The 24,474-nt window shown below is 44.6% G+C and overlaps 2 protein-coding genes across 4 annotated transcripts in view; both read right to left on the bottom strand.

Moving 5' to 3' along the window:
* Window positions 1-4,692, bottom strand: part of LOC115332900 (protein zwilch homolog) — a 60,998-nt gene extending 56,306 nt beyond the window's left edge. Inside the window, exons 1-3 of one of the 3 annotated variants that reach the window (XM_029995475.4) lie at window positions 4,483-4,692; window positions 4,337-4,382; window positions 4,134-4,226 (exon numbers count right to left, since the gene is read on the bottom strand). In XM_029995475.4, coding sequence (XP_029851335.1) covers window positions 4,134-4,226; window positions 4,337-4,382; window positions 4,483-4,526 — 183 coding nt within the window. In that variant the 5' untranslated portion in view covers window positions 4,527-4,692. The remainder of the gene's footprint in view (window positions 1-4,133; window positions 4,227-4,336; window positions 4,383-4,482) is intronic. The other 2 variants (XM_040498822.2, XM_029995415.4) reach the window with 2 other exon arrangements.
* A 7,938-nt stretch (window positions 4,693-12,630) lies between these two features.
* LOC8041789 (ubiquitin carboxyl-terminal hydrolase 8) overlaps window positions 12,631-24,474 on the bottom strand; it is a gene marked incomplete in the record, with an annotated part of 88,070 nt that continues 76,226 nt past the window's right edge. Inside the window, 3 exon segments of the mRNA XM_042290200.1 lie at window positions 12,631-13,073; window positions 19,316-19,404; window positions 21,793-21,823. Coding sequence (XP_042146134.1) covers window positions 13,005-13,073; window positions 19,316-19,404; window positions 21,793-21,823 — 189 coding nt within the window.

Below are 24,474 nucleotides of genomic sequence, written 5' to 3'. Positions count from 1 at the left end.
GGAGGCGTGTACGTGGCTGAGATGAAAGCGATCTCATCAGGAGTATGAGACCCTGGTTCTTGCTGATCACAGCAGCCACCATACCACCATTTTCTTAATTTTTTTTCTGATAACTTTTAGCTCCGCGATATGGCCGACATCATCGTCCGGAAGTCTAGAAGTCTCATTGGGAAAAGTAGTAACTTTCAAAGAATATATGCAAATGCTTTTATTTTTTTAACTAATTTGCATATGGAGTAATATGATGCATCAAAGTGTGGCCAATTAGTTGTTCTTTAAAAAAAAAAAAACTGAGGTTAATATAATGTAAAAAAAAAATTGAAAAATTTATTGTTTTGAAATTACAATGTTTGGTGCGGAAGGCGTATCAACGCCGACACTTCTACAGCTATTCAAATTAAACGACAAATGAAAGAATTCAGAATATACAGAATGTAACCCACATTCACGGCTATCACTTTTCAAAGAAAGTTTACTCTAACTGACATTGTCTATTTTTGGTTAGTCAGAGAGGTAGCCTTCGTAACACATGCGCTTTTCAACGAAGGATTGCTATATTGGTGAAACAAAGATAGTACACCTCACATCCCCAGCAGAATGCTCTACCTTTGTTTTGTCATAGCATTGATTGCAGTTCCTTCATATTTAGAATTTTTGTCTGCCCTGTTGGGAACATAAAACGTGCACGCCTGCTCAGGACGGCATTAAATATTATAGTGATGCTTACCGAAAAACATTGTTAATTAAGCAACGTCTATAACATTATTTAAAGTGTCCCCAGAACTCTGAAAGTCTAAAAAATATGCCACAATACAGTTGAATTATGGAAATGAAGTCATCTTTGTTACGAAGACTGATGGAAGCAGCTAGCCATGTTAGACAAAAGCAACCACCGTTCCCAAGACTATTTTTGACAGCCGAACGGCTTGTGATAAAGCTCAAACCTGCGTTGAAATACAAACTGCAGTTCTTCGGCAAGTAATCAATGGAACCTATCGGTCACGTGTGTGATCAATGGCCTACAGGTGCAGTCAGGAAAGAGTAAAGCTCATCCTGGCACAGGTTGAGCAAAAGAGCATTTTGGCACGACATGTAGCGAACTTCCGTTCATGGTGCAATTTGGTGCAAATGAGTGAGTGTGGAAGTCAGCGATCGGTGATGAACCTATATCATTATCTTAGCAACGTCACGAGATGATAGAATTTTGGTTAGGCCCGCTTCAGACGGGGCAACTTTCGCAGTAATTTTGGGGTTGCTGGCAGGTTGTTCTCTAGCTTTCCCTAGATCGACATGAAGTGCTCAGATCGGGTCTGGCTCTTATCAGATGAGCAACTCGGAGACATTTGAAGCGGCAGCAGCCAATCAGGGATGCTATATTTTCATCTGACACCCCTGTGGCGGTGATGATGACAAATGAAGACTTGGTTCTGGTTTGAAATGGATTGTTTTTGGGAATATACTACTGTTTCAGAAATAAAATTCTCAATGGCATATAAAAGATAGAAAAACATGTTTATAGAGTGTAACTGTGCATCTATAAAGTGCAAGAAAAATATAATTTAAGGATGATAATGGCAGGTCGCAGCAATTCGGCTGCTGCGTGTGAAAGCGGGCAGCTTGTGTGGCTGGTGTTGTGACGTCAAGTTGTTGAATCAAACTGCACCGTCTGAAGTGGACCTACAGCTAGTACGGCGATGTTGCCAGCAGCCGAAACCTGCCTAATAGTCTCTGAGACCCCCAGAGATGTACCGATCACTTCTTCAACTTCAGATGCGTCCTCCCAACTTTGTTATTTACTTTTGGTAGTGATATATATCGCGGTCAAGCAAGACGAAGACGAGGCTCAAGAAAAGCACGCGCGCACCCGCGATAGCAGGGATAGCCCGATTCCAAACGCCACGAGCAATGGCTAGCTTCTTTTCGACTTAAACTGTACACAGTGAAAATAAACGCAGATTTAACGGGAAAAGATGTATTAATTGGCAACGAGAGAGTTTCACAAACCCTGAAGATGGAAGACTACAGCTCTCACGGACGAATTCCAGCATTTAACCCCGGAGGAAACTGGAGTTCATGGTTGGAACGCCTTGAGTTCTACTTTGAAGCCAAGGACATCACCAGCCCCGTGAAGAAGCGAGCAGTTCTGCTCACATCATGCGGTGAGTCGACCTTTGACACCGCGCGGGCTCTACTAGCTCCGAAAAAGCCTTCGGAAGTCGAGTTTGAAGAAATTGTGAAACTCCTCAACGAAGTACAGGGGGAACAGCGCACCCGGAGAACAGTCATTCAAATCAACATACACACAAAAAAAAGAAACACTTACTCAGCGCTGAGTAAGTGTTTCTTTCTTTTGTGTGTATGTTGATTTGAATGACTGTTCTCCAGGTGCGCTGTTCCCCCTGTACATCATGAGCAACCAACTCGCCCGAACCTCTGTGTCCTCAACGAACATTACGACCCGAAGCCGGCAGAGCTGCTCAGCCGTTTCAAGTTCCATCAGCGAAGATTGAGAAGCTCCGACGGACGGAGTAACGGCAGATTACTCGGCAGGTCAAACTGTCTACGTCAGAAATTTTGGTGGAAGACCAGCATGGGTTATCGCGGTAATCATGAAACCGCTAGGAATTCGATAATTTCAAACAAGAACGGAGGATGGAAAACTTCAGCGTCGACACGTTGATCATATTCGCCCCAGAAGATCACACTTAGAAACTCTAGAGGCCAAAGAAAAAGCTTCGCCATTCTTAATCTACCCAGCCACGGAGGACATAGACTAATCACAAATGACACAGCCCGAGGACAGATGCACCGGGGACAATAATGCTGACGTCCAGGACAGAGGCACCGTGGACAATAATGCTGACGTGCAGGACAGAGACACCGCGGACGACAATGCGGACGTCCAGGCAGACCCCGGTTCAAGGACTACCCGAGGGGGTCGCCAAATCAAGCGGCCAGCACACTTTAAAGACTATGTACTGGATGTTAATCAAGAAGGGGGATATGATATATATCGCAGTCAAGCAAGACGAAAACGAGGCTCAAGAAAAGCACGCACGCACCCGCAACAGCAGGGATAGCCTGATTCCAAACGCCATGAGCAATGGCTAGCTTCTTTTCGACTTTAACTGTACATAGTGTAAATAAACGCAGATTTAACAGGAAAAGATGTATTAGGTGGCATTTCCCACTTTGAGTAAACACGAATACAAAATCTGGTGATTTATTGGATTTCAGTGTCCGGACATGCACTCAGTCATCTGCAGAGGTGGCTAGTTCCATCTCTTCTGGAGCAATATGCAATGGCAATAAGCCAATTAGGGGAGTCTACTGGCCCTTTCACGGTGCTGGTTACCTTCACCAAAAAGACTCCTCTTAAAAAAAGAAAAAAAAGATATAAAACAGGCAGTTTAAATTAAATTGATATTTAAGAGATTCTGGAATAATGCAGTCATCTGAACGCATGTATTTTTTTTTTCTTAACATAGTGTCTAGAGTACCGTCCGACGGCACTCTTGCAGTGCGTTCAAGTGCCGTCTTACGGTAATCCCCTCACGTGTTCAAGTGCCGTCCGAAAGTCTCGTATAAAACGAGTTTTTCGAAGCGTAGTGTAGCTTAGTGGTAAGATGTCTGTCTCATAAGCGAGCGATCCCAGGTTTGATTCCCAGTGCGGGCTTACTTTTTTGTTTTTGTTTTCTCGAACATTTTATTTTGCCGATCCATTTGGTGATATTTACATTAATTTTTTTACAATTAACACAGGAAAAACCGAATGTTGTCGCCGAAATTTCGCTGAACGAAACGGTATGGGACTTCGTTTCCGGAGGTGCATGGGGTACAGCAGGGCTTGATTTGCCGGCTGGACGCCGCGAAGCGGTGTGAACGACGGGGCCAAATGGGTCAATAGTTTTGTAATTAGCAGCCGCATGCTGTCGCCGCGACGCGGCGAGGCGGATCAAACGCAGGGGGGGACTGGCTTAACACGCTCCCCAGTGATACACGGGCCGTCCGACTCTCTTTCGGACGGCACTTGTAGGCGCGATTGGAGTACCGTCGGACGGCACTGCAGACACAGCCTTCTTTTAAATGAAGGACGAGGCAAAACGCCGCAGTCTAGTCGTGTTTACACTTACCTGACATCGCTGTACCAGAATGACAGATTTGTACGACATTTCAAGCCTCTGCAAAAGTGGGTTTGACATGGCTGTCCTTTCAATTTCGTATTTCTGTCAAGAAAATAATTGCGCGAATTAGGATACAGGGATACAGCACAGCTCAATCCGCAGTCTACGAAGCGCGCGCGCTTATAATGAACAGTTGTAAAGGCCTTTCTTACGTTCAAATACTGGACAGCGTTTCCATCCCACGAGTCGCTCAACATCCTGAGAGAGCATAAACAGAAGAGAGCAAGTTAGGAACGTTAGAAGTCTGCCGTTTGTTGGAAGATTTCGCCAGGGTGGTAGCAACAATCGACACACTCACCTCTTCAGAGCTTCAGTATCGCAGTAGTCGCCGTTCCCAGCCATGATTAATTTAAAATAATCTAATATCCTAGGACAATACTCTTATAAAAACATCGAGGGAACACATAATATTGCGATGCCACGACTACTAGGATGACATTCGATGATCAAAAACACGGATGAAAGCGGCCATATTCGGATTTTGAATCGATCACAATACAGCGTTGGCAACTGTTAAAAAATATTCTCGCCAAAAATATTTTTTGTTTTTGCTTTTCAGTTTGAAATATTTAGCAAGCTCGCTGTCATTTTTCGGTGATTTTTAAATATTTAAGGCTAAGAAAAAGATTGAGCATTTGATTCATCAAATGTTCAACTGTAGTCACGTGAGCTTTTACTAAGTTTCGCTTTTGAATTGGCGCTGGAGCTGGGTGCGCGGTTTTTGTTATATTCCGTTTCACCTTATGTTGTACCGCAGCGAAGGCTAGACGCGCGAGCTCATAGCGTTGGTAGCTGCCCTTGGTTTACGAAAGCCTGTGCCGCCAAGATGTTCCCTATACTCCGTTTCACCTTATGTTGTACCGCAGCGAAGGCTAGAAGCGCGAGCTCATAGCGTTGGCAGCTGCCCTTGGTGCACGAGAGCTTGTGCCGCCGAGGTGTGCCCTAGAGCAAGGAGCTCGCGCTTGTAGCCTTTCCCGCGGTACGACACAAGGTGAAACAGAGTATAGAGCAAAGGAGCTCGCGCTTGTAGCCTTTCCTGCGGTACAACACAAGGTGAAACAAAGTATAGCCGCAGCAACATGCGGCAGCATGTGCGGAATGTGCACAAGCTTCATTTAGAATCTCATGTTCGTGAGCGCAGCAACAAAGGCTTCAACGGGTTTGGTAGGTGGTTATCCGCCTCCGCTTCGACCGAAAAAGGTAAATGGTATCGCAACACTCCGTTTAATGCCAATGCGTCACCTTCAAGACAACCTGTCGAGATCGGTCACGTGCACATATGCGTCATCAGTAATAATGAAACCCATTAGTCGCTAAACAATAGTGACTCTAAAACAGATGTGCGCCGCGTGTGACTGGCGACCATTTGGTTATTTTCGCACAGGGTGGTGAGAAAAGATTGAAATGATAAAAATATGGATTTCAGTAGTCGCACGGATTCTCTTCGAACTTTCTCAGTTTCACATTTTGCTATTTTGAGACTACAAAACATTTAAAGGGATACTGACAGGGTATTTATGCTCGAAACGGTTTTTATTTGTACGTGACAAACGAGAGCCCAACTACCCAGAATTTTCGGCTCGAAATTCATTATTTGCGCTCGCTCACTCTCTTCTCTACGGTCACGTGCCGGTTTTTATGGTTTAGACACAACCACCAAAGATAATCAAAGTCGTGTGTCATCGAAGGCACAAACTCAATACTAAAAATAGACAAAAAAATGATACCCAATTTTTGTGGCTTCTAAAAAGCTGCAAATACGTTGAATAAAAAAAAGGTTTGCACAGTTACGTGACATCCGGTAGCATTCTCTCTCCCCCCCCTCTCCTATATTTCATCTTCCTCCCCACTCCAATTTCGGTTTCAAGCACTTGTGTTTTTTTACTTTATTAAAAGTACACGTGCAGCTGTAGCAAAATATTGATGGGGTAGTCTTCTGACACCATACTCGATCGCCTGGAAAAAATATTAAACATTTTCGGGGGGTGTCAGTGTCCCTTCAATCTCGTGGGACACATGCTACCTCGTTGGACACATGGCAGATTAGAGGGGAACCCCATTGCCAGTCAGTCGAGCAAATTTTTATTAGAGCCATTAGACGGGGCAAGGGGTTTGGAAGAAGCATCGGTGACGCCGCCGTCTGGATGTCGCCTATGCAAGGAAGGGATGAAGGATCACTAAACGCATCGATCTTGGCCTCCAGGACATAGTCTGCAGGAGGCTGCTAAGGACACAATGTTGTTTGTCCGGTGGATAAGTATCTGGGAGAGGAATTCAGTTTTCCAGGGAGTTGATTTCTGGAGGTCGATGTTTATATTTCTCATGTGCTGGCTGCATGACCGAAGCAGGTTATGCTGGTCCTCCATGCTCTTTGCGTTGCATCTTGTGCATACGCCTATTTTATTGCCCCCTGCACTTTTTTTTTTTTTTTTTATTGGAACGGGGCATTGCATGAAGTACTTAGATGGGGTGGGTGGTGTTCAGCAGTGGGATGGGCGATCTTTCGGGAGAGTGCGTCCCTCTGGGATTTCACTCACGAGTAAAACAAACCAAGTGACTCCCGGAAAGTCCCACGGTCTCTGAAGTCATGTCTTAATTATGCACTCGATATTGCTGGCTGACCTTGTAACATTCTCTAACATAAAAAGGGTGATCGTTCAGAAGTCAGTAATTATCGTCCTATATCTATTATGAGTACTTCGTGCAAACCTATGGAGCATATTGTGAGTAACTGTGCTCGAGATTTCTTAGAAGAGAGAAACTTGTTTACACCACTTCAGCACAGGTTCCGAAGGGGTTCATCTACCATTAAGCAACTTGTCACCAGAGTCCATGATCTTGCTGCTACTTTAAACAAATCTGGTCAGGTCGATATTATTTTTTTGGACTTTGGTAGTTCCACACGGCAAACTTTTCTAAGAATTAGTGTCTTGGAATACCGATCGGAGTCAGTTTGTCGACATTAGTGGTCATGCTTCCGGTATTCTGGGTGTTTCCTCAGGTGTTCCCTCCCACGTAGCATCCAATGTCGTGCGAACATTCCCTGGGTGTTCTGAATGTTGAAGGAACGTTAAACACCATTCGGAACGTTCTAGGAACGTTCGTATGCAAACATTCCTTACAAGGTAAGCTGCTCAACATTCTAAAAACGTTTGTTGGCGAACATTCGTATGCACAATGTTCTCGGAACGTTCCCCTTTGAACATTCATATGTGCAACATTCTTAGAACGTTCGCTTCCGAACATTCCTTACAAGGTAAGCTGCTCAACATTCTAAAAACGTTTGTTGGCGAACATTCGTATGCACAATGTTCTCGGAACGTTCCCCTTTGAACATTCATATGTGCAACATTCTTAGAACGTTTGCTTCCGAACATTCCTAGAATTTTCGCAGGTGAAGCCAACTTTACGGAGCTTTCAAGCAACCTGCGTTTCGAAACACCATCCACCTTGTGCCAAAAATATGCAAATTAAGTCGAGGTTTTGGAAACTTAGCATAAGGGATCAGTTTTATCTTGTACGAGTGTACTGAGGAATGTGAGATAAGGTGTAGGAGAAAAGCAATGGTCTTCAAAATTTGATAATGAGTTTGGCACTCACTGCGTATGTAGAGGGGCAGTTTTGAATAGACCCGATTTTTAGCATCTCGGATTCAATACCTTGAATAAGGTATGTCCCGCTTAAGTGTGGGATGCCGTAGGTATCTGTTCTTGTGCTCGGAGTGAGTAATCGGTGATGTTCGCCGCACGTTTTGATAAGTAGGAGTAAACTGCCGTTATAGTACAGGCTGTGGCTAATGCGCTGGTAGAGTGGCTAGGTTGTGCTAGGCCTAGAAAAAAATATATATTTCGATTAAAAAATATCGATCGCTCTTTCAGATTTATTATATCAATAAATGTAGTACGGCTCAGTGGGGCTGTAAGGTAAGCAAGCTACAATTGTTGAATTTTTGTAAACATTCCTCAGAGAATGTTGCAGACGTTCTTTGGATGTTTGGGAACGTTTTAAAACCTTGTTAGAATAGTGATTAAATGCTCTGTCGTGCTCAGAATGTTCTAAAAATATCACCTAGAAAACATTCCCCGAATGCAGCGATAAGTGCCTGCGCCACATTCTGACAACGTCGATAGAATGTTCTCACGTAAATTTGCAACATTCAGAGAATGTTGCAGAAGTTCTTTGGATGTTCTGAGAACGTTCTTAGAACCTTGTTAGGATGTTTCAATGTTGATTGAATGACCTGGTAATGTTCTATGTCGTTCTCAGAACGTTCTAAGAATATCCCTTGGAAGACATTCCCCGAATGTAGCGATAAGTGCCTGCGCCACATTCTGACAACGTTGATAGAATGTTCTTACGTAAATCTTGAACATTCCAAGAATGTTGTCTATGTTATTTTGAACATTCCCGGAACGTTCTCAGAACGTTTTCGTGCTACGTGGGCTAGGGCAGTGTGCTTGGACTATTGTTGTTTTAACGTATATAAATATTATTATCTCAATGATTGTATTTCGTTCAAAAGGACATCTACTGTTGCCGACCAAATGCCACTGAATTCTTCCCTTGCCTAAGTGCATAAAAAATGCAGCTAAATTTTACGAAAACTGTTTATTTACATATAACAAGAAAAGTGAAGCCACTGAAGTTCACTTATCAATTAAACAATGATGTAATATCTGATGTGACAGAATATAAACATCTCGGTGTAACCATATCCCACGATCTCCGTTGGTCACAACACACTCAAAACATCTGTTCCTTCCCATCTCGTAAATTGTGCTTTACGTCGGAAACTTAGAAGCACTGCCCCTTCCGTTAAATTGCAAGCATATAACTGCTTGCTCCGACCGAAGTTAGAATATGCTGACACAGCATGGGTAAAGTGACCACATTCCTCAGGCCCCAAAGCGGGACGTGGGGTGGGGGGATAGTGTTGTGAGGCTTGAAAACCTTAAATTTTGGTAACAAATCATACCTTTTCAGTATTTCATAAAGACCGTACACAGATCTTTCCATGCACATTTAATACATTCAGTTGGCATATTCCTTTATTATTAATGTATTTATTTTTGCAGATAACATGCCCATAGTATCAGCATCGTCTCCGCCAAGCGGACCTTGTACATTGTTCAGAAAAAGCAGCCTCTAACTGGTGCGATTTTTTCGTCTAGCAGCGTCTTTTCTCTATTCGGGGTTCGGGGGAGCCGAAAGCGAGACAAAACATCATCCCACAAGCACGCTTGCGGGACAGGAGAACCGCGGACAGAAAAGCAGGTTTGTCCCGCCTAAATCGGGACGTCTGGTCACTTTAAGCATGGGACCCGAATACCAAAAAGGATGCGTCACTGCTTGGGATGGCTCAGACGAGAGCTATTCGCTTCATCTATGGAAAGTATATTAATAAAGATTCCCCATCTTTATTAATGATGGCAAACAATATATCATCACTCCAGCATCGTCAAAAAATTGCGAGACTAAAATTTTTGTCTTTACTTTATTATAAAAGACTGCATTGAATCAAGTCTATATTTATCCCCATCATCATCTAGGGAAACACAGCACCATCATCAGTATTCTCTGGTACCAATATTCGCTCAAACTAACATTCTTAAGAATTCCTTTTTCCTACGCACTATGACGAATTGGAACGCCCTCCCTCGCGACATTTATTTTTTGCCCCCGACTAAAATGGTGCTCTTGAGAATCACACCTTTGGAATGCTCCCCTTTCCTAGTGTTTGTACATGCATTTTTTTTATTGAATATCAGGCATTGATTAAGGAACGTTTCTTATGCTGATGGCATTTATATATATATATATATATGTCGTTGTATAAGCAATATATGGTTGCAATGTGTTTCTTGTTTCTTATGTGTATAGTTTTATTGTTTGTAGGTACCCCACACCTGCAGGAGCCTGTTCAAGGTTTGCAGTATGTCTAAATAAAAGTAAAATAAAATAAATTAACACTGTATTTGGTTGGCGGTGTCTTCGCACCATAATCGAGTGATTTTGGATGTTGTATGCTCAAGTACAGTGGCTTAAGTTTTTAATAATATCAAGCTGCCGGGCCGGTCAGCGCCGGGCAGCTGAGGCAATACGGGAAAGTTTAGGGGCGTGCACACAAAGCTCTTTCCGGTGCGAGCGTCGTCTGCTAGGCTATTCCGTTGACCGCACACAGCCCCTGCTCCGTAGCAAAGGAGCGCAGGGTGATGATTGCCATAAATGTTTATCCGACACCCACTTTCCTCTCTCTCTCTGCTTTTCTTATCTGTTGCTAGAGCAAAATGTCTGAAGAGCAAGCACGGGCGTGATACTCATCTTGCGCGGCATAAACAGTGGCGCAATGATGGTAGTTTTACTCTGCGGTCTGGTTGTGATGTTTCGTGTTTGAATTTGTGGCCGGTTGCTATTTTGTGTGTCCGAAAACACAAATTGTAGAACATGATTGTAAACCTGAGACTGGGGCAGAAAAGATAACACAACAGAAGGTATACTCTGTTTCACCTTGTGTTGTACCGCAGGAAAGGCTACAAGCGCGAGCTCCTTGCTCTAGGGCACATCTCGGCCGCACAAGCTCTCGTGCACCAAGGGCAGCTGCCAACGCTATGAGCTCGCACTTCTAGCCTTCGCTGCGGTACAACATAAGGTGAAACGAAGTATAGTAAAAGAGGAGGCAACGTCTCAAACTCAGCTGCAAAGTTTATTTCGAACACGCTTTATATACCTTATCAAATTGTAGAGCCCTTCCACTTCACGTGAAGATGGAGGACCAGCGAAGCTGTTATTTTTACGACGTCTAGGACAATGCCTAGAGGACGAAGTCTAGGGCGGCATCAAAGACAACTAATAGGACAACCTCAAGAACGACCTCGAGGACAACGCCTAGAGGACGACCTCAAGGACGACTTCTAGGACGACCTCGAGGACGACGCCTAGAAGACGTCTAGGACGACTTCTAGGATGACCTCGAAGACGACGTCTAGGACGACCTCAAGAACGACTTGTGGGACGACCTTGAGAATGACGCCCAGGACAACCTCTCGGATAACTTCTAGGACGACCTCGAGGATGATGCCTAGAGGACGACCTCTAGGACGACCTCGAGAAAGGCTTTTAGCACGACCTCGAGGACGTCTAGGACAACCTCAAAGTCGACTTCCAGGATGATGCCTAGAGGACGACGCCTGGGACGACCACTCGGACGACCTCGAGGATGATGCCTAGAGATGATGAGGGATCAGGACCTCGCTATCCAGTAATGCCAAGGAAGGCTGCCTTACGCTGGTTGCCCCTCTGTATTTTTATTTATTCATACTTGCCACAACCAAAGGGGAGTTTTCTGTCAGCATCCGCGGACAAATTTTTTCGCAGATCCTACGGCATAACAACTTTGCTATATAAAGCAAGTATTAAGCAATTGCTGTTCAGATCTTTGCTGAAAAATGGTTAGCTCTGCCAGCATATAAAGAGCAGGGGTTGTGTGCGGTCAACGGAATAGCCTAGCAGACGACGCTCGCACCGGAAAGATTTTGTGCGCACGCACCTAATCTCATCGTAACGCCGCACCCCTCCGCGGCAAAGCACTGGCCGGCTTGGCGGTCGACGCTTGTGTGATATTATTAAAAACTTCGGCCACTGTACAACATAATTCTAACCCCACCCCCATTTCTTTTTCTTTTACACTTGACACATAAAAAAAAGGAAGTTTTGTGTATTACTCATGCACTAAGCAATATATAGATCTTAGATATGGTTGTCAAAGGAAGAAACCGTGCTTTCGGCGTTCAAAACGTGTATGTCGTGATGAAATAACATAAAGATAACCTAAGAAACAGCTACTGTACATATATATTTATTCAACATTAGAAAAGTGAAATTAGCAACGTTCTGCAAGGAGCCGGGCTTTTTTTACAACAATTCTTGAGGTGAATAAGAGTCTTTAGTGAACAGTGGTAGGCCTACTGGTATGCTTGTTCGACCTTTCTAGCGCACCTCAACCCTCTTAGGTAGAAATGAAGATCATTATTATTACTACTGGCATGTTTTTGTCCAAGAGGGCAGTTAATGTGTGCCGGTATGCATGGAACAATGTTGGTGCAACTGGACAGTCTAGGAGAGGAATAAGAAATGCTTTAATTATGAAACACTGCTTAGGACCAACTGGCCACGACTCTCTGCTTACCACCCTGCTGGTCCTAGACGAGTTCAGCAACAGGGCAGGCACCATTGTACTGAGGACGTAATTTGGAAGCTGTTTGAGAGGCTATTGTTGTAATCTCTGCAGTTTTGATGTGTAAATATGCTTCCAAGTTTTACAATGTTTTACAAGGCCGACAAAAGGTGTGTCCAAAACAGAACCTGTACGTTCAAGGATCATCTATCACATTCTATGAAATGCAAGCAAATCCATGCTGTCATTTTTGGAGTTTCTCAAGTAACCCAAAAATGCCTTCCGAATTTCAATCATATTTTTTATTTCATTCGATTCTAAAATACATATATACATGCCCACTCGACTTGCATGTCCATCACTTTTATATAGTAGACTTTATTAAAAAATAATATTAATCTCTACATTAGCAGTTTTTTACAATGCTATGCCCCATAGCAGCCTAAGACATATTTATTTACACTGGTGTACAAAACATATTTACAGGACCTTCACTATGCTGACTTCTGGTCTTAGCGAGCACGTTTAACATGCATTGTCGCTGCCTTAATACTATAACGGAACCTGTTATTTTATTCTTAACCTGCGTTAACTGCCCCCAGCCTCGGGGCTAAAAAAAGGCAAGAAACAATTAACTATGCTATGCTCTAACAGGCACATGTGAACTGATGCTTGATGTCCACCGACGTGTAGAAAAGAATATAAGCATTTTTTTTCTGAAATGCAAGGCAAAAATGGAAAGACAGTCAGTACAATGCCATGACTTCCACACTACAATAAAGCGATGCATACACTTTGTGCATGTAATTCAGCACACATTCTCCCACCATTTCCATAAAAAGGGGAGCTAAAACCCGTTCATTGCAAACATTTCTTTTTCTTTTTTTTGTCAGGAGGAGACCAATTTTTATTGACATGCAGAGTTTATTCCTCCAAAGTTACACTAAATTTAGGAGAAAAAAGAAAAAAAAAGAGTTTTTATCCCATCTAAACTTTTGATGCCATTCAGCTCAAACACATGTGCCAAACTCTGAAGCTCACAGGATCGTTTACTGTACAATGATGAAACCCCCGAGGTTGGAACCTTTCCCCCCTGAGAGTGGACCACTGTGCCTCAAAGTCCCATGAAGATTGCCCCTATCTCAGGCAATGCCCTAAGTCGGACAGCACAAACGAGCCAAATCAAGTGTCTCAATAGACCCTTTTCAAAATTCAGTCTGGCCACTTCGATACTCATCGCCACCCAAATGTATATTATCAATCAGCACATTCTAATGGTGGTTGATCAAGAAAGAAGTCGAAAACAGGCACCAATGAGGAGCCCGTACGTTCCAGACGTCGGTCCGCTGTCAGCGTGACGAGACTTACACAAGCTTCTGTACTCTACGCGTTTGAAGCTGCCATGCGGGTTCTTGGAATGGTCGCCTACGGCACTTCCCAGACAGCTCATGACAATAAAATGTGGAAAATTTTATCTGGGTTTTACTCAACTACTAAGCACCTTACACAGAGTGGTAGTTTCTTGACACCATCAAAACTGAAATCAATAGATAGAGGACTACCGTATCTACTCAAATCTAACGCAAGGTGTTTTAGAGCGCAGCTCTTAGGGGCCCGTTCCCGGCTTGAGCGGCGTCGCCGTCGGCGTCGGCGTCGGCGTAACCGCAACCCTCGTAACCCTCGTGAGGGTTACGAGGGTTAATCTCATGAGGGTTACCCTCGCGAGGATCACGAGGGCCACGAGGGTTACTTACCCTCGTAACCCTCACGAGGGTTACGAGGGTTAGTTACCCTCAAAAGGGTTACCTTCACGAGGGTTACCCTCACGAGGGTTACTTACCCTTGTAACCCTCACGAGGGTTACGAGGGTTAGTAACCCTCGTGAGGGTAACCCTCGTGAAGGTGACCCTTTTGAGGGTTACGAGGGTTAGTAACCCTCGTGAGGGTAACCTCCATGAGGGTTACCCTCACGAGGGTCACGAGGGTTATGAGAGTTACCCTCACGAGGGTCACGAGGGTTATGAGAGTTACCCTTACGAGGGTCACGAGAGTTACCCTCACGAGGGTCACGAGAGTTGCCCTCACAAGGGTTACTAGGGTTACCCTCACGAGGGTCACGATGGTTACCCAGGTCGTGACCCCCCCTGGGGTCACGTGACCTGGGGATACCCCCCCGAGGTCACGTGACCCCCCGTTGACGTCATAGGCACTGATGACGTCGTCAGTGACGTCACTGATGACGTCACCGGCATCCGCATCGTCATCGTCATCATCACTGATGACGTCACCGGCATCCGCATCGTCATCATCATCACTGATGGCGTCATCAGTGACGCTACTGATGACGTCATCGGTATCGTCACGTGGCCCCAGGTCACGTGACCCCCCGACGTCACGTGACGCCCCAAGGTCACGTGACCCACAAGGTCACGTGACCCCCCGCCCCCCGAGGTCACTTGACCCACCCCCCAGTACCCTTCCCTCCTCCTCCTCAAGAGCTGCGCTCTAATTCGGCGTTACAGGGAGTTGTAAACGGCTTTCATTTTTTTTCTTTCCGATGAATCCCTCCCCGGTGCTGACTTTTGATTTTCGGTACCGTAGAAAAATTTATAGTAATCAATCTCACCTCTAAAATAGCTTTCAGTTTTGCTTGTTATGGTATTAATTTACTTAATGGTACCAGTGTCCATTAGCATTTCTTTCTTTATCTATCTCTGCATGCTTCGAGAATAGCAGTTAATAATGTATGTTTGTGCAGGAACGTTGACATACTTTTGTCTTTTTATCTGTGCAGCTAAATACCGTATTATCTTACACGATTATTTAATTTTATGTTCCTTATTTTAGCCGGCAAAGTGGAACATTTAGATAAAGAATTAGGACAAGCATAATGGTTGGAAAGATCGATTGAGTTGTAATGGACTGTAGATGAATTCTGTAACTCCCCTTTGAATCAACCATGAAAGTTAGGACCTAAAGCTTTGACTACTTTTTTAAAACTTTTTTTAAATATAATTTTTTTCATTTGATGTTGCCCCTCACATAATAAACTAATGACAGCAAAAGGGGCCTCGACAGTGCCGCCATTTGGAAGTAACTGCGATTTTCAAAATTCGTGCAGTTTTTTCAACCTTATGCTGGCAACATAACCTATACGGCTGCTTAAAATAAAATTCATCAAATCCAGATGTAAATCTATCGAAATATTCTAAAGCCTGCCATTCTTTCTTCTTGTCATCCTGACGGATTTGTCCGTCCTCGTGTTTGGTTTCTCGTGCTTTGGCGACGTTCGAACTATTGTACTTCCGCAGCGGCGGACTTTTTGCACCAAACCAAAGGCAGCGTGATGTGCGCAGTACAATGCCAGATTCGAGAACGAGGCAATTTTGGTGTCCGAAGAGCAGGAAAACTCTGCCGCTGCTCGACGGCTGGATGTGAACGAATCCACAATTCGCAGAAGGGGGTGCCGGCAGGATGTGCTTTTCTAATGTGAACCAGACTGGAAAGACTCCCGTGGGCCTCGTCGCGACCTTCACTGAAATTCGGAGAAGAGATTTCCGGAGATCGTCGCTCACAAGGATCGGGCCTTGGCGCCTTCGGGAAGAATCAAGCGGCCGAGTGCATCGAAAATCGCTGAATGGGCGTCTGTCCCGTGGTACAGCCTCCCGCATGGCATGGTTGTTCCCGCGTTTAAAAAGTGTTTGATATTGAATGGCCTCGACGGTGCGAAGAAAAATGTCATTTGGGCATCAGACAGCGAAAAGAAATCCACCTTCGAAGGCGACGACGACGGTGATGATGAGGATGCGAAAATCATTCCCACAAACCTGGCCAGTGTTGCCCACCATCTCTTTAAAGTAAAGGTACTCTTTTATTCTTCCGTCAATGTCGCGTTAAAATTGTGGTAATTTATTTATTTCAAGAGGGATAACGAGAAGTTGCTTTTTGTGTTACAATCGTGATTGCGCTAGAATTGAGCAAATGCGGTAACCGTAAAAGGAGGAAAGCCATAATCTTCATAGATCTGCCACAGAGCAGTAGCTACTAGCTTTGAAGTGCCATTTGCGCACAAAAATTTAGACTTATGTTTGAGCCACTACCGTAATATCCCGAATCATCGCCCATCCCCGAGCCATCGCCCACCCCATTTTTTGGGCCAATATCGATTTCCGAAAAAACACCGAGTCATCGCCCACCCCTTCAAATACCCCAGCGCGAACTCAGCGATCGGTGAACACTCGTCCTACCCGAATGACGCGGCCGCGGACCTTACAGTTGGAGGTCGTCCGTGACAAAGTAAAACGAAGGAGGGAAAGACACTTCTTTTTGTTTACGCATTTCCTCCGTGAGCGACCCCAAAGTGGTCGTGTATCGTGCGAAAAGAAAACGATGGAGAAAACAAAATAAGAGTTTGTTAATGTAACCGCGGAGTGTTAGGTCAAAGTCTGTATCCGCCGAAGTAAGGTCACCGCGAACCCGCTCCTTCTTCCCGCCCGTCGCGACCGCGGTTGTGCAATATTTTAGGCGAAGCCAACGCGTAAATAAAGCTTTGCTGGAACGCCCTACACAGACGTTTGCAGAGCGTCCCAACTGTGCATTGATAGCCCGCCGTGCACGGACGCACGTATGTACGCACCAAACAAGAAAGTTGCGCAAGAGCTTGCAATTGACAAGGCGCCCGACTTGGCCCGACGCCAAAGTATTTGCCAACGCGACCGCCGGCTTTCCCGCTTTCCCAGCATTGCTCTTGGTCGCTTCTTTGGTCCGCTCGCTCGCTCGTTGCGCCTGGTCGGTTTTTCTATTTTCTTGTAGACTTTTCTTTTTTTTTTTTACTAACTAGGAGAACATAGTGGTGACATTCTTTCACGGAACAAACGTTCGCGCTATATGCAGATCGGTTGTGTCTCTAGCGCGTACGCAAGCAACGGACTTCGCTGTAGTAAAATATTCTTTCGTGAGCATTTTTTTCTATAATACAACGAAACTAAATCGAGTTTTGAGTTTGATGTATCTCTTGTGCATCAGCGCTAGATACGCAGAGAAAAATAGGCGGTTTTTTCCGCTTTTTTTTCAAGTGTTTGTGCTCACCCACCGAGACATGGCCCACCCCACTTTTTTAATGAATTTCAGGCGGTAGGGGGGTGGGCGATGACTCGGGATATTACGGTAGGTGCCACTGAATTTCTGAAAGGGCCCATTACAAGGGCTTACTACACTCCCATTCTCGGAACAGGCGTGATTTGCCATGTAGCCGACTTAGTGCAGTGTTCATTGTGGGCATTGTCATTGCACACACAGATACAACTAGCTGAAGGATGCGAGTTTTAAACTCTTCAGCATGCACAGTATCTTGGATGACAAATTAAAAATAAAAATTGACACTGTCCAATTCAGTACAAAGAAATACCACCAGCAGCAGCTACAGCGTTTATTTTTATAAAACCGAGGATAAAACTATGTCTGAGAAAAGTTGGCACAATTCGTGCTCCAAGCATAGGCAAATGTGATACGGCATTAGAACTACAGTAATCCCTCGTGGTAACGAAATCACTTTTTTCCAAATATTGCCGTTATCGATATTCCATGCGGCCCCGACCGAAATGGGCGCATTTTGAACCGGATTAATCAAAGTGTATCGGCGACCAACCACGCTTACTATGAAGGCCGAGGTGCCAAAAGCATGGAAGCCTACACAGAAATGCACGGAGACCCTTGTGTTCCCTCCCCCTTCTCCACCGAAGCAAGCGGCAAACTGGGAACACGGCAAACAAGAAAATGAAGCAAACGGGTGACAGAGGGCAGAGCGCACAAAGTGCTGCGTGCTCTGATGCCGATACCGATGTGCCGATGCGGGCAGGGAGCAGCGGGAGCGGCATCCACGTTCCGACGTTACCACGCTACTCACGGTGCCCGCCAGTGGCGCTGCCCGACTCTTGTCGGAATTGAGTGAAGGGAACGATGGAGCCGATAGAGCTTGGAGAAGATCATCCCTTAGGGAGCCTCTGACGTGCACGACAGTGCGGGCACGGGCGCGCCTGCAGCATACATGCAGACGTGCGTCGTACGGAAGAGTGGGAGTGTTTACCGAAAGTTACTTAGATCCGCGAGGTTGAGAAAAGTGGCCGGCCCAAGTTCAAAATCACCAAAGAATTCAATATTCTGGAATCGGTTGTTTGACACTGTCCACCATTATGCAGAACAAGCAAGGCATATTGGACGGGTTCGAGAGGTTTCTCGTGCAGGAGAAAGCGTGCCTGCGACCCCAAGATGAAAGATTGCCAACTGCATTGCGCACGTCGAATTTTTTCTCGTGAGCATGCTTGTTGAGCCGGCACACGATTTCCATAGCTGCAACGATCTTTCCAGGAGTGTGTGAAAACATGCTGGCAAGACCACCGAGGATAACTTTGATTCGTTCGCGCTTGTTGATGCTGACGTTCCCGTTGTTGCTCCTGCCACGGATGCTACGATTGTAGACCTTGCGTGCGGCCAGGGTAAACACGAAGCGACGTCGAAGAGGTACCTCGGGAAATGCCAACAACTGCGGAGACACGAAACATCCAACAGCTGCTTCAAAACAAAGTGGAGTGCAGTGGCAGTGACAGTGTTCTTGAGATGACAGGAGCTGTTCGAAGAGAACTGATGCCCGGATGAAATTATTTGCAAACTCCACTTAATTATATTTTTTCTCGCTAAAGCTGCCGCGAGTTGTTCATAACCAAGGTTTGTTCGATTAAATATACGGTCTTAAGTGTTCCACTCTTCCGCAGTGTTCCCGTCCATGTTCAAGGCTGCTGGCGCTGTGTTCTTGGCTCTCTAGCTTTTATTGAGTTACCGCTGATATAGAATTTTTTTTTGCCGTCCCACTGACTTCATTCAAACGAGGGATTACTGTACTTACAATAAACAATGACAAAGAGACACATTGCACTAGAAAAAGGAAAACAAAGCAACTTACATCTGACTCAGACAACACCACTTCCGTCACGGACGCATCGTCATACATAAACCAGGAACTCCCGATCCCAGCACGGCAATAGGCTATATCTGGAAGGTCGGAAGGTTAAAAATGGTATTAAAGTCACGTCTCATACATTCTGCAAGCTTAAATCCCTCACAACAAACATTCTTAAAAAGAGTGAGTTTTTTATAACAGACAATGGGACAGGCAAAAATGGAAAGAACTAAAGATTTAAAGGGGGCAAACTTGTGCCAGAAATGAAAAAAGAAGAAAACACGTCGAGAAAGCAGCAGCGAGCATTGACGACACCAGCAGCAAGCGATGGTACGTTGGCGTAACAGCAAACTATCGCGAGAGAGAACCAATGAATGAATCGGCAATACGGTGCTCGGCTCTTTCCTACTATGCTCGTCATCTCGGACATGCGACCTAGCATGTTCGGGAAAGAGCTAGGGCGAGGCCGACTAGACAAGGTCATTCCGGCCTCCTTATCATTTACGCTCGGGGCGAGAGTACACACACATCTTCTGGATCAGTGGTTCTCAAATGGGGTTCCGCAGAGCTGCTGGGGTCCACGAAGTCATTTTAGGTGTCCGTCAAGCCCTCGCCTCAGCTATGAAAGCCCGCCCCCCCCCCCCCCCCCCCCCTTCCCCTTTTCTTTTAAAAATAAAGTTTTTTTTTCTGAACCCCAGCTAGGTGGCACTAGCCACTCACCGTTATAAAGGGTACAGCCGTTACCATCGGTCCATTCATCCTTTTACTTAATGATTCTCACTTCTCCTGTCTATAACAGTAAAGGATGCCCTTTTATACTGCATTTAGTTACCCCCCCTTTCTTTTCCCCTGCTGGCATGGGGTTCCCCACCACTTTGGTGGGCCCCCAAGAGGTCCTCGACAGAAGAGGTTTATCTTCAGTAAACGGCTGCTAGTCCAGCAGTTCCGAGCACCTTTGTACAGAAGAGGCAGGCACATCAGTGAATCCGAGGAGCTTACATGAAGCGGAGATGAAACGAGGTAAAGATTGCCAGTTGATCGTGGTGCGGAAGATGCAACTAGAATCGTGCTTGGTCATTTTATGACGCGACGGCTCGACCAACCAATGACGTTCAACAGCAACGAGGAGCTACATATTTCTTGATTTTTTTCACATTTAGTGTTGTTTTAAGGTCAAATGATGGTGATACTTAGATTCTTTATGAATAACTATGCCAAAAAGAAGCCTTAACCCATTTATTAAAAAAAAAAACATTTCAGCTTTCCTCTCACCCGTAATGTGTAGCACTGACGAAAAACGTAAAGACAAAAAAAAGGCCATATCTTTTTCCATTGTTTCGGATGTTCACAAAGGTCAAGATATGTTGAAGCCCTTTCCATCTTTTTTGATTACCGTATTTACTCACATAATGAACACATTTTTTTTCCCCAAAAATTTGCAAATATTTGAAGGATGCATTTATTACGCAGCGTAAAATTTTTGCATTTACACACTGCGCAAATGTCATTTTAGGTGCCAATGTGATACGACAAGGTGATGAGGCATGTCCCCACTGATAGATGCACACCCAGGGCTGGTCGTGGGCGCTCTACAGTAACCATGCTCTACAAAGTGGGGGATCGGTGGCCGAGTGGGCTGAAGCGCACACCCAGCTCGACGCGCGTGGAGCGAAAGCTCGCGCTGCAGAACCCAGGGATCCTGGGTTCGAGCCCCACCCCTGCCTGTTTCGATCTGGATGAGCATCGTACCGGCGTGCGGTCGTGTATCACTACTGCGTGGTGCACGTTAAAGACCCCAGGCTAGCGGTTGTACTGCACTGGCTAAATTGCTCATCTACAGCGTGTGACTCGTCGCAACTTTAATGGCTGACCAACTACACGCTGTATAAATATCCCCACAACCCAATTATATATTATACTCTACAAAGTGAAATCTTTTTTAGGGCACTTTCAGCGTGCCTTTTGCCGAAGGAAAAGTGCCCTACGAAGCTCACTCAGCACAAAGAGCGATGCGGCCGTTCTTAGGCCTAACCACTTTCAGGATTTTTTTCCGAAAGCGGACCCCAGACGACTGCGTGTTTGTTAACATCAATGCGTCCGATGGATGAAGCATGTCCAGGGCTGGGCAATTCCTAGACCCCAGCTTTGTTAGATGTGCACGCCACTCAGTTCCACAATTGGTCACTTCCGCAACTACACACTTGCAGCCATTACAAGAGTGGCTTGGCTTGGCTTGACTTGACTTGACTTAGCCATAGTTCGAGACTCACAGAGCCAAAAATTAGAGGAGCGTTCATTATGCAAGAAAAGAAAAAAGAAGTAAAAATATTGATGCCCGTTGTGGGGGGTGCGTTCATTATGCGAGTAAATACGGCATACAATACATTTGCACACGACAAGTTTAAGTAGTGAGCTTTACAGGAACTTCAAGTTGGCAGCTAGAGATATTGTAGACCCAAGATCCAAGCTGAAGCACTTACAGTGTCCAGTAGCCAGAGTACCATAGTGATTCTAGAGGGGGAAAAAAAGTAAAACAAAAAGGAATTAATCTCAATTCTAAACCATATTTATATGCCTGAAATATCATTGTTTGGTACTGATACCTACATGCAGACAGTATCTGCCTGAAGAGATGTATTGATTCTCATGGTACACATATATAAATCTTTCTATTTATTTCTCTGGAAACAGAGCATTTCTTTGCCCCCCAAAACAAAACAAAAAATCAGTTTTCAGTGAAATTAAAAAGGCTTCCCTGAAGAATGATCAGCTGAGGTGATTACTTTAAATTCTCCTTCAGAGGAGAGATAAAATTTGAGCAGCTAAGGAGCAATAATAACTACCGTGATAGCCCGAGAGATGCCCCACCCCCAAAAGATGGCCCACCCTTATTTTTGGCGTGGTTTGCTACTTTTTCTGAAACACCGAAAGACAGCCCACTTCTAGTAATTGCAGGGCCCCGGCCGATGGTGACCTCGGCAAGAACTGTGTTACTTAACCACAGCTGGAGGTAAGTGAACACCGCTGACTGGAAACGACAGTCGTCTTTGGTTCATCACCCCTTCCTGCGATCACAAGCTTCGAGGGTCACAAAATCTATAACTAGCATTCTTTCAACTATTTTTTATGGCGCTCCGAGAGATAGCTTAGCCCTTATTTTCATCCGATTTGCTATTGAGTTTTGGTGGGCTACTTCTCGAGATATTATGGTACATCTGCAGAAAGCATAACATGTACGCTTGTGCAATTAGCTGTACTGAAAATATGGGTAAGCCCCTTAAGGGGGGACACTGGCTAGAGATTGAACTTCAAAACCACTCAAGTGATCGGAATTAAATTTTCTGGAAATATTTAATGTCAGATGTAGATGTACTGTAAAAACTTTCAGCACTCTAAAAAAAATTTACACACCCACTTAAGAAGATATGTCAATCTTTGTTCAGAAATCTATGATATGCAAATGAAGCTATTAAACACCATTTTTACTGCTTGAATATAAAGTGGGGGATGTGGGACCTTGGGCTATTTAGATTTTATAACTCAAATGCAAATATTTCAGGAAGAGTTATTACTTCAAAATATGAGATGCATATCCGTCCTATGACAATTTTTAAAAACAACTTTTCTCAATGAAGAGTTCAACTTAAAAGTAAATTGAGTAGATGGCTCAATTCCCCAGTAAATTTCAATTCAAAAACATCTTGATTGTGGTATTAGAATACTTTTACCTCCGAACAAGAGATTCCTTTGCATGAAATTTGCATCAAAAAGTGGAACTGAGAAAAATGCATTCAAAAGTTTGTACTCCTTTGCTTTGTTACTGCCTCACAATGTGTTGAAAATATTTTACATCAATGTAACCATTTGGCATATCGTTATCAAATTTAGTGTAAGGATATATAATCAATTTCTAAAACCATACACCACAAAATTATTTTTTTTTTCATTTGGAATTTAAGTTTATGCGGTTTTTTTAGTGGGGGAAGTAAATATTTTTAATCCTTTTGTGTTATGTAAATGTGCGAGCTTCAGCCCCTCCCACTGGAAGTAGTAGTTTTCACTATGTACATGAGTGATCCGAGAGAGAAAACCACCATGAGCAAACCCACTCATACCTGCATGTGTAAGTGTGCAGGAACTCTAAAAAAGACCGAAATGACTACCACTGTTTCAAAGCTGTATCTGAATCTTTTTGTGTTATGTCATGCTAAAGAGTCATCCTCTGAACATGTATAGCAGTGGCACACTCAATGGCTGAATGACTGCAAAGACAAGATGCAACTCTCAGATCATTGACACATCTCCTTGGATTTTACAAACAGATGACTACAGATCCTTTTAGTTACACATACACCCTTTAGGAAACCAGTGACCTCAATATGCTAAGCATGAGCTTTCCTTTTTTGCAGAACTAACTTACTTCTAAGTGGGAATGATTTACACGCTTGAACAGATACCGAATTTACTCGATTCTAGCATGACCATGTTTGTAACAAGAAGGCAACTCTGGATATTGTCCTGCAAGAAAAATTAAATCTCGAATGTGACACGAGGCTAACCGAGGAATAATGAAGTACCTTTACAGTATTTTATTCAGGTTGGTTAGAATTCCCGACCGGAACGAGAGCAGTGAGAGCTCCAAAACAATACTGCATGCTAGAAGCCAGAGACCATTGAGTTGCCTTAAAGGGATACTTCAACAATATTTGAAATATTCCCGTCGTGTTCAAAAATAGGTTGAATGTGATCCACAATATCGGTAAATGACAATCGCACGTTTGTATTCTGAGCCTGGTGGCTGTATTTTTTGTTATAAACGGCCCACTCTGGCAAGCGCTCGGAGAAGGCCCAGCGGAGACCACGTGACATCCAACGCAATCGTGACGTAGGTCGTCTCAAGATGAGCAAAGCTACGGCGAGGCTGACGTCGAGAGGATGGCCTAGTCGTTCCAGCCACCGAAGCGGCTGCTTTTGTACGAATTTTGACTGACGGGTTAATCTTCTAAAATCTTGTAGGGGGACAATAGCGACTTCTGCGACACACAAAAGGCATTCTCGGGAAGAGAGGAGTTCCTCGTTCCCCTCTTCTATCGTCGTGGCCGGAGGCGAGACAACCTCCGTCACTAGCTGTCAATGTTCCTAGACGGGCATTACAAGCGAGG

The sequence above is a fragment of the Ixodes scapularis genome, unplaced genomic scaffold (genome assembly GCF_016920785.2).
Source record: "Ixodes scapularis isolate PalLabHiFi unplaced genomic scaffold, ASM1692078v2 PGA_scaffold0__279_contigs__length_252992795, whole genome shotgun sequence".
NCBI classification, from domain to species: Eukaryota; Metazoa; Arthropoda; class Arachnida; order Ixodida; family Ixodidae; genus Ixodes; species Ixodes scapularis.
The sequence above is the reverse complement of the archived record's forward strand: the minus strand, read 5'-3'. Positions and strand labels throughout refer to the sequence as shown.